This window comes from Exophiala viscosa (assembly GCF_022695815.1).
Source record: "Exophiala viscosa unplaced genomic scaffold EDD37scaffold_5, whole genome shotgun sequence".
In the NCBI taxonomy this organism is placed as follows: Eukaryota; Fungi; Ascomycota; class Eurotiomycetes; order Chaetothyriales; family Herpotrichiellaceae; genus Exophiala; species Exophiala viscosa.
This window is the reverse complement of record NW_026944357.1, coordinates 457,284-467,608: the sequence shown is the minus strand read 5'-3', so window position 1 is coordinate 467,608 and position 10,325 is coordinate 457,284. Positions and strand designations below refer to the sequence as shown.

Here is a 10,325-nt window from a genome sequence, read left to right as displayed (position 1 = left end):
TTGAGATGTTGGCGGTGGCCCCTTTTTCCATCATACTGTACATAAAGACGCATCAATGCCTCAGTAGTGACATCGATAATTGCCGTGGTAACCGATGGGCCGGACAAGTTTCCCTACCTGGCGATGCCCTTTCTTTATTTATCACATGCACTGTCAGTTCGACATATTTGTTTCGTTCGCACGATCCTCCCCGAGGACTCTCTTGAACCCCCGCCTAATCGCATCAACAGTCACTCTACATGTTTGACGTCGATGTATTCACACTGAAGTAGCTGCTCAGCAGGCCATGTGCACCATGCTGGAACTACTGACGTCGACGCCGTCGCAGCTCCAAGCGTCATTCACGCCCCTCCAAATGCGATTATGGGAACGAAATGGTGCCGACGACTTCACCGAGTTGAAGACTATTTACTTGTCGACGTGATGTCCATCTGGGCAAGACTGGACAGTGATGGCAGCTTCGACAGTCACAATACAATAATGATGGTATGAAGACATTTGTTCTCATGGAATCAAGTTAATTCAAGGTATATAACCATGGCCCACCCATGCCGATAAAAGAATCACCGACGACGCCAACCATCCATTTCAAGCTGTGAGGCTCCTGTGCTACTGGCTGCAACCATATCGTTACTTCAGGCGCGCCTGACAGGCGAACCAGGACAGTGCCTTATGCTGTCCTTCGTCACTGATGCGCTTCTTTGTGTGGCGTTTTCTGTTCTTTGCCGCAGTCTTAGGACTCCTTCCGCCTTGATGGGCGCCGTGGTTGATGACGACCTGCCTGTCTCCAGATGGCTTGTTGTCTGCATTCTTGGCCGCATCATCTAGGTGCTTTCGAGGCACGTCGTCCACTGCTCCGTAGTGCGCATATACCTGCAGAGGTCGTGCGTGCGGTGGTGGACCTGCAAATGGTGGTGGCCGGGTAATTCCGTGCATATCTTGGTCCGCACTTGCTTGATGCCAGTACGATTCTGTCGAGGTATGGAACATGGTCGTCGCAGCTGTGAGACTGGCTCCTGGATACGCGGCGTTGCTGCCGAAAAAAATCAATACCTGACCCACCGCCGTGAAACAGTGTCGGAGGTACCTTGTGTTGACCGAAGAAACTAAACGTGTTCATTAGTACCAGCATCTGCAGCAAGAGGATCATTGGAGGTGGTTCGACCAACATACGATGATGAAGCTCATGATGAACGTTGAGCATTGGATGAAGGCTGGACCGTGGGCCGGGACAGGCGAAAGGGTAAGGTACAGATGTTCCGCATATAGTGCATGTGCCGCTATTGAAGAACGCCATAGCTGATGATGATATTCGCAGCCGAGAGGAATAGCAAGACTATCGGGGTGACTGTTGTATGATAGAGAGAAGAAAATGAATACTTGTCTCTTCTGAGCCGGAACATGAGCATGATTTAAAGGTCCGACTTTGTCCTGTTCGTCCTGCGACTTTGCAGCAGAGTGACGGTCTTGCCGCTCATCATGACGGACTGCTACGGTTTGTTCTGTTGAATACCATACAATGTCACTGCTCTGCCAGTTGCATTCTCCTGCAACCCATCCCCATGGTTCTCACGGCTACCAGCGTTTTCAGAGCGCATGTGGTCATCTGGCCGGACTCCACAGGAATTGGGAGTTGATTTGCACTAGCGTTTCAGACGCCCAGTGCAATGCGTGTCAGATGATGATAAAAGACTGCATCTAGCCGTGCAGCAGTTATCTCCCTGTGCTGTACACATCACCAAGGTATTTTGTCCTCAATTTGTCGTCCCACCACATGTCGCACACCGCTCGTCAAATCACCCTGCCGCTTGCCTTGTCTCAAGATCCCAGCTCTTCATAACAACCGTTAAGCCACCTCGCCGTCATCAGTCGCTATCTAGATTGATGCGGAATGCGTGCTGCGCCTGGTGGACGCAGATCCGTCACCATCACAATTCTCTCCCAGGACTCGCCTTCTTCCCAGTTGGTACCTCCTGCTTTTCCCCTTCCACGCACCATCCTCTCTCATCCTGTTCCTTCACACAGCTCGCGGGACACGCCCCATCGCCGAACTGCCACACAAACAATCCCTCCGTCTCGTTGGCCAGCACCTGCGGCACAATCCTAGTCCGGACCTCCCTGCCCAACGACCTTGCAAAGATCTCCTTTGACGGAAGATCGATCTGTGGCCACCCATGGGCGAGTAGACTGTTCGGCCCATGGATGGGCGTCGAGTAGATGTACTCGCGGAATGCGCCGTAGAGGATTGCGGATGAGCACTAAAACCCGTAAGCACCCACTGAAACAACACCGCAAACACTGTGCCAACAGGCCTCGATCCACAAGGGCGATTTGTTAACGTACCATGGGACAAGCCTCGGCTGTGGTGTACAGACTTAAATCGGAGAACGCCTTGAGCGCATCCGGCCCAGACAGTTGATATTTGCCGGCCGGATCAGTCAGGATACTGGTGCAGTTGTTGATGGCTGCGACTTCTCCTACATCACACAAGACAGTCAGTCAGCATCAATTTCATATCTCGACATGGCACTATATCCGCCGGGTCGATTCGTCGGGACGGAGGATGATCCGAGTATGTGGCTTCGATGACGATGACGAGCGACAAGCACGGCCATGGTAGCCAAGTCCAACGGAACAGAGTGCTGGGGCAATCAGGCGTAGCGGACAACATACCATGCAATGTAGGATTCCCATCCATCTGGACCGCATTGACTCCGATGCACACCAACTCCCCTTCCCCAGGCTCGGTAACAGTGTGGTTGACGATGACGGCACCGAAAGGTGCAAACGGACACGTTGACTGCAGGTCGCTCAGAGTCGAGATGGCTCTGCGCATCCAATGCGCTCGAATATCTGCGGATACCGGGTCATTTTCGAGATCGATCTCAGCGCCGCTGCCGACTGGGTGGACTGGAGATTGTTTGGCGGTTGATAGCGTTGGGAATAGGGAGGCGCAGAGGCAGAGGAGCACGACCAGAAGAGTAGTCATCTCTGTATGTTGCGATTTTGAGCGGCAGGAAACAATATGCACTCACAGGACCTCGGTAAAACAATGAGAACGAAGGTCTTGTTAGGTAGTTGAACAGTGATGTGATTAGCATTTGATATGACGGAGTAGTCCGTACTGAGTTAGTGGCTGCTTGATGGCAAGGCTGAGAATGGGGGGAACAGACCACCCCGTCACAGCCTTGCATGACATATATGGAGGAGGAACACATAGATGGATTTCGCTGCATATGCTACGGATCATCGACAGCTTCCTTTCTAAACGAGATGCCTGCACTAGATCTCTAGTCCTCTCTCGCTCCAGCAGCATGAAGATTAGCTACCAGTAGATACCGTATGGCAACCGCAAATAGCCAGATCGACCTCGCCGATGCGACGTTCAAATGTTCACGGGCGGGATATCAGACTCATCATTAGCCATATGACGCTCAATCGACGTCATCGTCCGCCGACATTATCGCGAGGCGAGCAGGAGGTCCTGCTGCAAAGTCTGAGCCCCTTGCGCCTCCACCTTGACTGAACTTGCTCATAACACTGATAGCACTCCCCTTGGGCACCACGGCCATGAGCAAGTCCCGAGAGTCAATCGAGGTACCGCCGCCCAAAGTACGACCAAGTAAGCCCTTGTAGGCGAAGCTCTTCGCGAGGCGTTTCTTGCGCAAGATAATCTCCCGCCTGAGGACTTCTTCCTTCGACAATGCCCTGACTCCAAAGACATTCGGCCAAACAGTCTGCTTGAACTGCAACTTCTCAATCTCGAGAGTAGCGAATCCGGGTGTCACCAGTACGATTTTCTCATAGGCGATCGGATGATCGGCGTACTGTTCCAGCATTCGAGCAAACCCGGCATCGGTGCATGCAGCAACGAAGACGGCGTGACAATTCGGAGTACTGAGGAATAAGTGGAAGTTCTCTGCGACAAGATAGGCGTCAGTATGCATCGAAGGTGCGTTAATGCTGGCCACGGAACTGGGTGGGTCGAACAACGTACCTCTGATCTTGTCGTCAGCTCTTTCTTTACCTCTGCCCGCGTCGGAAAAGTCAAATAAGGGCATTCTCTCGGTGAATTGCACAGCAAAATCTCGCAAACCAACAGCCGTTGCTTTCGCCCGTTGCTTAGATAGCATACGACCTTCGGAACCTCCGTAGTTGCAAAACACTCTGGTAATGATTTTCGAAGCAAATGGTATTCTTCCGTTCTGATTCATGATATATTTCGTGACCTCATTCTTGATTTTAGTGGCAGCAAGTCCGCCTGGCTCGATCAGATCACGTCCCCTCGCTCTATTTTCGGTGGAAAAGATGTCTCGAGACCACTGTCAAACGTGTCAGCCTAGCTCGTCCTATGTGTCCCTCCAAGCCACATACCGAGTACGCATCGCCGTCCACGAGGACCAAAACAAATGGTAAAGGCGGCAATGGAGAATCCTTGTCGTCGGTTGATGGGCTTTGCAAAGCTCTCTCAGCGTCTGTAGTGCATTTGAGGTATTCTAGATCGAACTGAGCCTCAGAATATCGCTGCTCAATCTCTCGGGCGTGCTTGGTCATGGCGTTGAGAGAAGCGGCCTCGGTGTTCAGTCGTGCTTGCATTTGTGTCGTTATCACTTTCTGCCGCTTGAGTTCTTGCTTGTCGATATTCGCCTTGTCCCGGATAGCCGCGGAATGCTTCCTCTCAGCACTCAGCATTTCCTTGAGGACTGCATTCGAGGACCGTTCTGCAGAAAATGACTGTTTGAGCTCCTGAATTTCCACTCGGTACTTGGCAAACTGCAGATTAGCTTGTTCGCAGAGTTCATGAGCCTGGGCGAGTTCATCTTTCATCGCTACAACTCTTCCCACGATAGTATCAAAATCCATAGTCAGGCCTGTGGCGGTGGCCGCCTGTGGAGCCGGTTCATCAGCCTTGTCAGAGATAGTGCTGGAAGAAAACCATGATGAAAGCCCCATAACGGCGGTTGGAAATGACTGTGACAGGATATTGCCAAATGACAGAAAGATCGCTGATAACGTGCTGGGTATCGAATGTTTATCTTCCAGAGATGCCGAACAACAAAACAAATGCTGAATTCGTTTTGACAATCAGGGTAAGCTACAGAAGATGACACTCTGGAAGGTACGATACCAGAGAAAAAAATGAGGGACGCTGCAGAAGCGAGAAACAAGTTGCAAAGACGGAATATGAAAAGTGCTGAATATATCAGGTGAGAGTCATGACGAGGACGATGGGATGATGGAGGGTATGAATAATAGTGAGGACTTTGAGAGAGTTTGACTTTCAAAGTTTGGAGATCGATCGATGTGCGGAATCTCCCGTCCCGGCCTGTTAAGCACGTGATATCAAAACAAATGTCGGTTGACCCAGGGACCAGCACGCTTGCGAACCAAAAGTTTGAATAAAGGTGCGGTCCTTTGGGGATCGATTTGGGATCTTTGAGGCCACTCGATCATGTGAAGCTGGTTCATGCCATTCACGGATGAAATGCCGGAGTTGGAGTATCCGTACACAACGCTTGATCACACAAGACTCCGGGTGATCTAGAACCCTCGGCCGCTGGCAGCCATTCTCTCGAGACTTGGTACGGCGTTGAAGTTGCCCACACCCATATTGATGCCTTCGGCCATCGCTCCCATTGCTCCGGCAGGTATCGTGCGATTACCCATACTCGGCTGTTCTTCCAGATCCGAATATCTCAGCGTATAAATCCGTCGAACCTTCTTCCACAGCTTGGTGTCCCACCAGATGTAGTACCCTTGTTCGCTGACTTTGTCATCGAGCAGTACCGGACTGGGTGATGCATCATCTCTGGTGAGCCACTGTTTCTCCCTTATGTGATAGCGCCATTTCCGAGCCACCAATTCTTGTGCCACCAGCATTTGCGTGTAGTCTCGAGGCATGGTGTAGAAGATGAAGAAGAGCGTCTCATCCATGAAGCCGTTGATACGACTTGACAGAGGTGCAATCTTCTTCACCGTGTAACAATCCGGTATGGTGTACTCGGAATCGAGCGGTCGTAGAGGCTGAGCATTCGGTTCTGCCCATGGGCCCGGGTATGTGGGTAGCAGGGGTTCTTGAGAACTCATGTTTATGCCCAGGGTCGACAGGTCCACCCCTCGCATCAAATTTCGTCCAGCGGGACTGGCATTATCTTGTTCCGCAAGGTATCCTTTCATTCCGAATTTCTCTTTTTCGGACATGCCGGCAAACAGCGCCTCCATAGTCTGTTCTGGTCTTGCACCTGGCTCTCGGTCACCAAACATGTCACGTGTTTGCACAGTTACCTGCTGTGAAGGCGAATCTTGTGAGAATTCCTTGTTATGAGACCTTCCCTCCTGCCCCAGAAATCTGTCTTGCCCGATTGCCGCGTTGATACTTTGTGATATCGGTGAGCGAGCTGTGTGACTGCGGTCAGTATGCGATACCATAGTGGGTAGTTGCTTTACCTACAGATTTGTGTTTGACCTGAAGGGGATGTTACTCGGCTTGGATCGGTCGAAGAATTATCTGTCTGTTGGTTTGGTCGCTGGACAAGCCCCGGTGGTCCACTGGGTACTTGGCTTGTTCGTCTGACTGGTTGAGAGGTTGGTTCCGAGGAATACTCCATTGGCGCATTCCTCGAGTAGGTATCGGTAGGATAGAATCCCTCACGACCGCCACTCGGTTGCTGCTGTTGCTGTCGAGACGATACATGTGACCGAGAAGATGGTAATTGTTGTTGTCGTTGGGCTTGCTCGGTTGGTGGAGGGCCAGTCTGCCAAGCACTAGAGACATTGTGGCTCTGGGATTGTAGACCGCTGTTGTTCAAACTGGGAAAACTATGCAGGCGTGTGTCAGTCCACTGGGGGAGCTCAAATCTAAGGAATGATAACATCAGAGACCACGTACGAAGAGGCGGAAAGATCTAGAGGCCCATTGGATCTGGCACCCATAGCTTGCGCCCAATTGTCTGGAGCTACTGCATCTCGGGTCGATTGTGAGGTGGTTGATGCGGCTGGGAGACCGGCTTGGGCCCAGGTGCCTGGTAAAGATGAGTATTTTGCGATAAGCGCACGGAGCAGACATACCAGGCTTGTTAGCAATCACTCTAGAAGTGCTAGCCGTCCGGCTTTGAGTATGTTGATTCATGTTATTCGTGGCTGAGGGTGCTCTTGTTTGTCCTGGAGAAATTCAATCAGCCATTGCACGTCTACACAAAGATCATTGGACGGATGAAGACAAAAAGTGTGAGGAAGCGCGACAACGGAATAGCAGTTCTGGAGGCGATTGGTTCGTCTAAGTGCCTGGCGACCGGTAACACGTCGATGAACAGTGTCCTGTAAGACTTTCCATGTTCCAGGGAAGAGTATTGCGGCTGCAGGGGCAGGTCAACCGCAGGACTTAATCTTTAGTCTGAAAGAAGACACCAGAGCAGTCACCGAGTGTGTCAATCATGGAGTGGTCGGTCGATCATTCGTAGATGCGGCTGGAATCCGTTCCTTCAGGTGTTTGATAGTCTGCTGGATATGCGTCCTGGCGGTCTACGCAGGGACGACGGTGTCAACACCGCGGAATCCCACCGCATTGTGCTGTCGGTCGATTGCGGTCGCAGCTCTTCTTCAGTAGGATAGACCTCCAGTGCAAGACTCCGTCCAAGCTGACCAAAAAGAAGCACCTCATCATGGCTTAATATTGTCCTTCCATCTTCTCCAGCTTTTTCGCCTTAATCAACACTGTAGATTGGGTGCGCATGCGTGTGAGATCGAACTTGCGGATAAGGCAGCGGAAGGATCGGTGTCGTGAATGTAGCGTTCAAAAGAACCGGTCTTTGTCGCAACGGTCGTGGCGTTGAACAACCCTAAGTCCCTTCTTTTTTGGCAGACAAACAACAGTCGTCTCCTGGTTTCCTGGACCGGTTGCTTCTCGTCTTGAATCGGGTTTTGGGTTTCGCATTGCGGTGCTCGGTGATTGGGCTGAACGCGATTGAAAGAGAGGAAAACCCACCTGTACGATTCATATCTGACCCCCAGATCGTCCTCACAAACACCTGCCTAGGAAGACAGAAGATCTGACACCGTGAGGATTTCGTCGACAAACTGCTTTGGTCACCAAGTGAGTTTGGTCTTAATCCAGTACTTCGATTCACTAGGGCTGCGGTTCGAGTTGCGCAGCGAAAGCAGTAGTCCGAAAATGGCTTGGCGGGACGAGATAGACGATTGGGGGACGCTGGCGCTAACCTACTAGCACTGCATGATGCGTCTACCCTTATGCAAGACCCTTGCACAGGTGGTTCCGCTCAAGATCAGGAAGAATAGATCTAACTGAAGATTTCTTCTATGATCAGTCAAAGGCATTTCCTAAGCCAAGATCGCCTGCACAGTTTTCTCTGTCTATGAGTTCGCTTTTTGCAAATTCGCAAATCATGCTAGATGCCAGGATCGAGTGTCCGTAGACCTGCATCAAAACGCTAGAACGCATCACCGTTTCCATGCACATGAACCATGGTCAACCCCTCATATCAACAGACCTATGGCCAATTCCACATTGCCGTCCACTTGCCTCAAGGCAGCGACTGCTTCTTCTCTTGTGAACCCCAGTTCCGTAATTTTAGCAATGGATTCTGGTGTGATTGGTTGCGATTGTCCAAAGTTACCAGCACCACCAGCGGACTGTGACGAGGAAGCCTGCCCAGCGGTGCCACTAGGGCCTGCTTCTTGGTGCTGACTTGCTGATGATCCTGTGCCTGGTTCGAGTGTGCCAGTGGTAGCTCCTATTGTCGACCCGTCTGGACCCTCCACCTTGGGCTCGTTCTTCAAGATATCGTCCATCATTTTGGGAATCTCGCTTTCAGGCAAGAACGGGATTTCGTCGTTCTGCACGATTAGACTGTTCTTTCTGAGGTCGATACACATCTGATGCCGCTTGAGCATGTCGAGGCCAAGGAGTAGATCCACATCCTTTCCTTCCATGACCGTGAAACTGCTAGCCAAATTGAATTGCCCTATCTGTATGTCGGCTGAGTGGACACGTCCCAGGATGTTTGCGGTCCCGACTCCTCTTGCTATACCACCGAAACGTTTGTCAATGAGTCGCAGGATGCCACATCGTTCCGCAGCGGAGGGGGACATGATCGTGGTTTGGGCTCCCGAATCGACGAAGGCCTTGATGGGCACATTGTTGACGGTGACATCGATGTAGAGCATGGTGACCCTGCCAAACGCTGTTGTTCCAGTTAGCCGGGCACTTCAAGCACAGGTCAATCATCTTACATTCAGGATTCTCCTCCATGGCCTTTTGCAAGTTTTCAGCGACCCGCTCTTGTCGGATCATCTCTTCTATCTTCTGCTGTGCATCAACATTGAATGGGTCCGCTGCTAAAAGCGCATGTTGTTCCTCCTTCTCACGCTGGGCTTGGGCGTACTGTCTTTGCCGGGCACTGTACAGATCGTGAAACTTGTCCCGGTCCGAAGCTGCTGCAGCAAGTTCTGGATCTTGCCTCCGCCACTCACCCATAAGAACTGGATCGCCGAGAACGCGCAGTCTGGCTTGTTCTGGATCGTTGGTGCTTGGGGCTCTCTGGGTTGGCTGCGCAGGTGTACTCCGTTGTGCAGGCTGTGATCTCTGTCTTGTACCTTGTACGGCCAACGCCACGACGTCACCCTCTTGAACATTCATCTGCGCCAGGGTTGTTGAATTGTCCGTCACCGGCCGACCGTCCTGGAGGAAGATTTGAGAGGAGGGAGGGACGTTGATCTCAGCTTCGATGAAGGATTTGATGTCGCTGAGAGTCATGTCCGGGTTGACATCGAGGTTGAGGAAGTCGGACTGAAGGTCTATATCAGACGCAACGATAGATATAGAGATGTGCCTACGACAAGTCAGTTATCTCACCGCAGCGAAGTCGTCGACCTAGAGAATGTGCCTACATCTTTCCGGGTTGTGCGCAATCGGAACTTCGTCGACGGACTTTCGAATGACAATCAAGGTATGGTTGAGGTTGGCGTGGCGGGAAGTCCAACTGATCCAAATACGAGGCGTCAAGGACGGGGAGAATAGGTGTATGCAAGATCGTTGTCAGTAAACATGAGTTGCAAGGAGACTTGGGAACTTTTTATGAATGATTTCTCATCATAGCCTTGAGTGGACGATGATCGAAACACGGTTCATGAATTTCAGGCACAAGGGCAATCACTTGATGACGCGCACCTTCGCCTCAGATGTTCCGCCTCTTTTAGTGGCATAGGCGCCTAAGATCCCGGGGAACTCAACCCACTTTAAGCATATCCGTAACCTTAGCGATCAAGGTACAGGGGCGTGAGGGGCCAATTCACTTAGAGGAACTCAA

At 51.5% G+C, this 10,325-nt stretch overlaps 4 protein-coding genes across 4 annotated transcripts; all 4 read right to left on the bottom strand.

Moving 5' to 3' along the window:
* Positions 1–1,612: 1,612 nt before the first annotated feature.
* EDD37DRAFT_400830 (cytidine deaminase-like protein) lies at positions 1,613–3,059 on the bottom strand. The gene is made up of 3 exons (XM_062812323.1): positions 2,674–3,059; positions 2,344–2,477; positions 1,613–2,258 (listed from the first exon to the last, which is right to left on the bottom strand). Exons 1-3 carry the CDS (start codon positions 2,987–2,989, stop codon positions 1,929–1,931), a joined length of 780 nt encoding a protein of 259 aa, XP_062670004.1. The 5' UTR covers positions 2,990–3,059; the 3' UTR covers positions 1,613–1,928.
* A 143-nt stretch (positions 3,060–3,202) lies between these two features.
* EDD37DRAFT_630219 (uncharacterized protein) lies at positions 3,203–5,235 on the bottom strand. The gene is made up of 3 exons (XM_062816562.1): positions 4,375–5,235; positions 3,998–4,322; positions 3,203–3,919 (listed from the first exon to the last, which is right to left on the bottom strand). Exons 1-3 carry the CDS (start codon positions 4,951–4,953, stop codon positions 3,435–3,437), a joined length of 1,389 nt encoding a protein of 462 aa, XP_062670003.1. The 5' UTR covers positions 4,954–5,235; the 3' UTR covers positions 3,203–3,434.
* On the bottom strand, positions 5,236–8,144 carry EDD37DRAFT_630216 (uncharacterized protein). The gene is made up of 5 exons (XM_062816561.1): positions 7,985–8,144; positions 7,069–7,161; positions 6,890–7,022; positions 6,452–6,819; positions 5,236–6,398 (listed from the first exon to the last, which is right to left on the bottom strand). The coding sequence occupies exons 1-5, from the start codon at positions 7,995–7,997 to the stop codon at positions 5,542–5,544; spliced, it is 1,464 nt and encodes a 487-aa protein (XP_062670002.1). The 5' UTR covers positions 7,998–8,144; the 3' UTR covers positions 5,236–5,541.
* Positions 8,145–8,848: 704 nt separating this feature from the next.
* On the bottom strand, positions 8,849–10,201 carry EDD37DRAFT_400617 (uncharacterized protein). The gene is made up of 3 exons (XM_062812322.1): positions 9,907–10,201; positions 9,250–9,848; positions 8,849–9,190 (listed from the first exon to the last, which is right to left on the bottom strand). Coding segments are annotated over exons 1-3 (750 nt in total). The 5' UTR covers positions 9,909–10,201; the 3' UTR covers positions 8,849–9,041.
* Between the last annotated feature and the right edge of the window lie 124 nt (positions 10,202–10,325).

Excerpts from the sequence above, each read along its gene's own strand:
- EDD37DRAFT_400830 (XM_062812323.1), bottom strand. The coding sequence starts at position 2,989 with ATGACTACTCTTCTGGTCGTGCTCCTCTGCCTCTGCGCCTCCCTATTC. Across the intron at positions 2,478-2,673 it reads TGGGAATCCTACATTGCATG|GAGAAGTCGCAGCCATCAAC; the intron begins GTATGTTGTCCG and ends TGTGTGATGTAG. Across the intron at positions 2,259-2,343 it reads CAGCCGAGGCTTGTCCCATG|TGCTCATCCGCAATCCTCTA; the intron begins GTACGTTAACAA and ends TACGGGTTTTAG.
- EDD37DRAFT_630219 (XM_062816562.1), bottom strand. The coding sequence starts at position 4,953 with ATGGGGCTTTCATCATGGTTTTCTTCCAGCACTATCTCTGACAAGGCT. Across the intron at positions 4,323-4,374 it reads TGGACGGCGATGCGTACTCG|TGGTCTCGAGACATCTTTTC; the intron begins GTATGTGGCTTG and ends CACGTTTGACAG. Across the intron at positions 3,920-3,997 it reads AGCTGACGACAAGATCAGAG|AGAACTTCCACTTATTCCTC; the intron begins GTACGTTGTTCG and ends ATCTTGTCGCAG.
- EDD37DRAFT_630216 (XM_062816561.1), bottom strand. Across the intron at positions 7,023-7,068 it reads AGTGATTGCTAACAAGCCTG|GCACCTGGGCCCAAGCCGGT; the intron begins GTATGTCTGCTC and ends CATCTTTACCAG. Across the intron at positions 6,399-6,451 it reads TTCAGGTCAAACACAAATCT|CTCGCTCACCGATATCACAA; the intron begins GTAGGTAAAGCA and ends GCAGTCACACAG.
- EDD37DRAFT_400617 (XM_062812322.1), bottom strand. Across the intron at positions 9,191-9,249 it reads CATGGAGGAGAATCCTGAAT|GGTCACCATGCTCTACATCG; the intron begins GTAAGATGATTG and ends AGCGTTTGGCAG.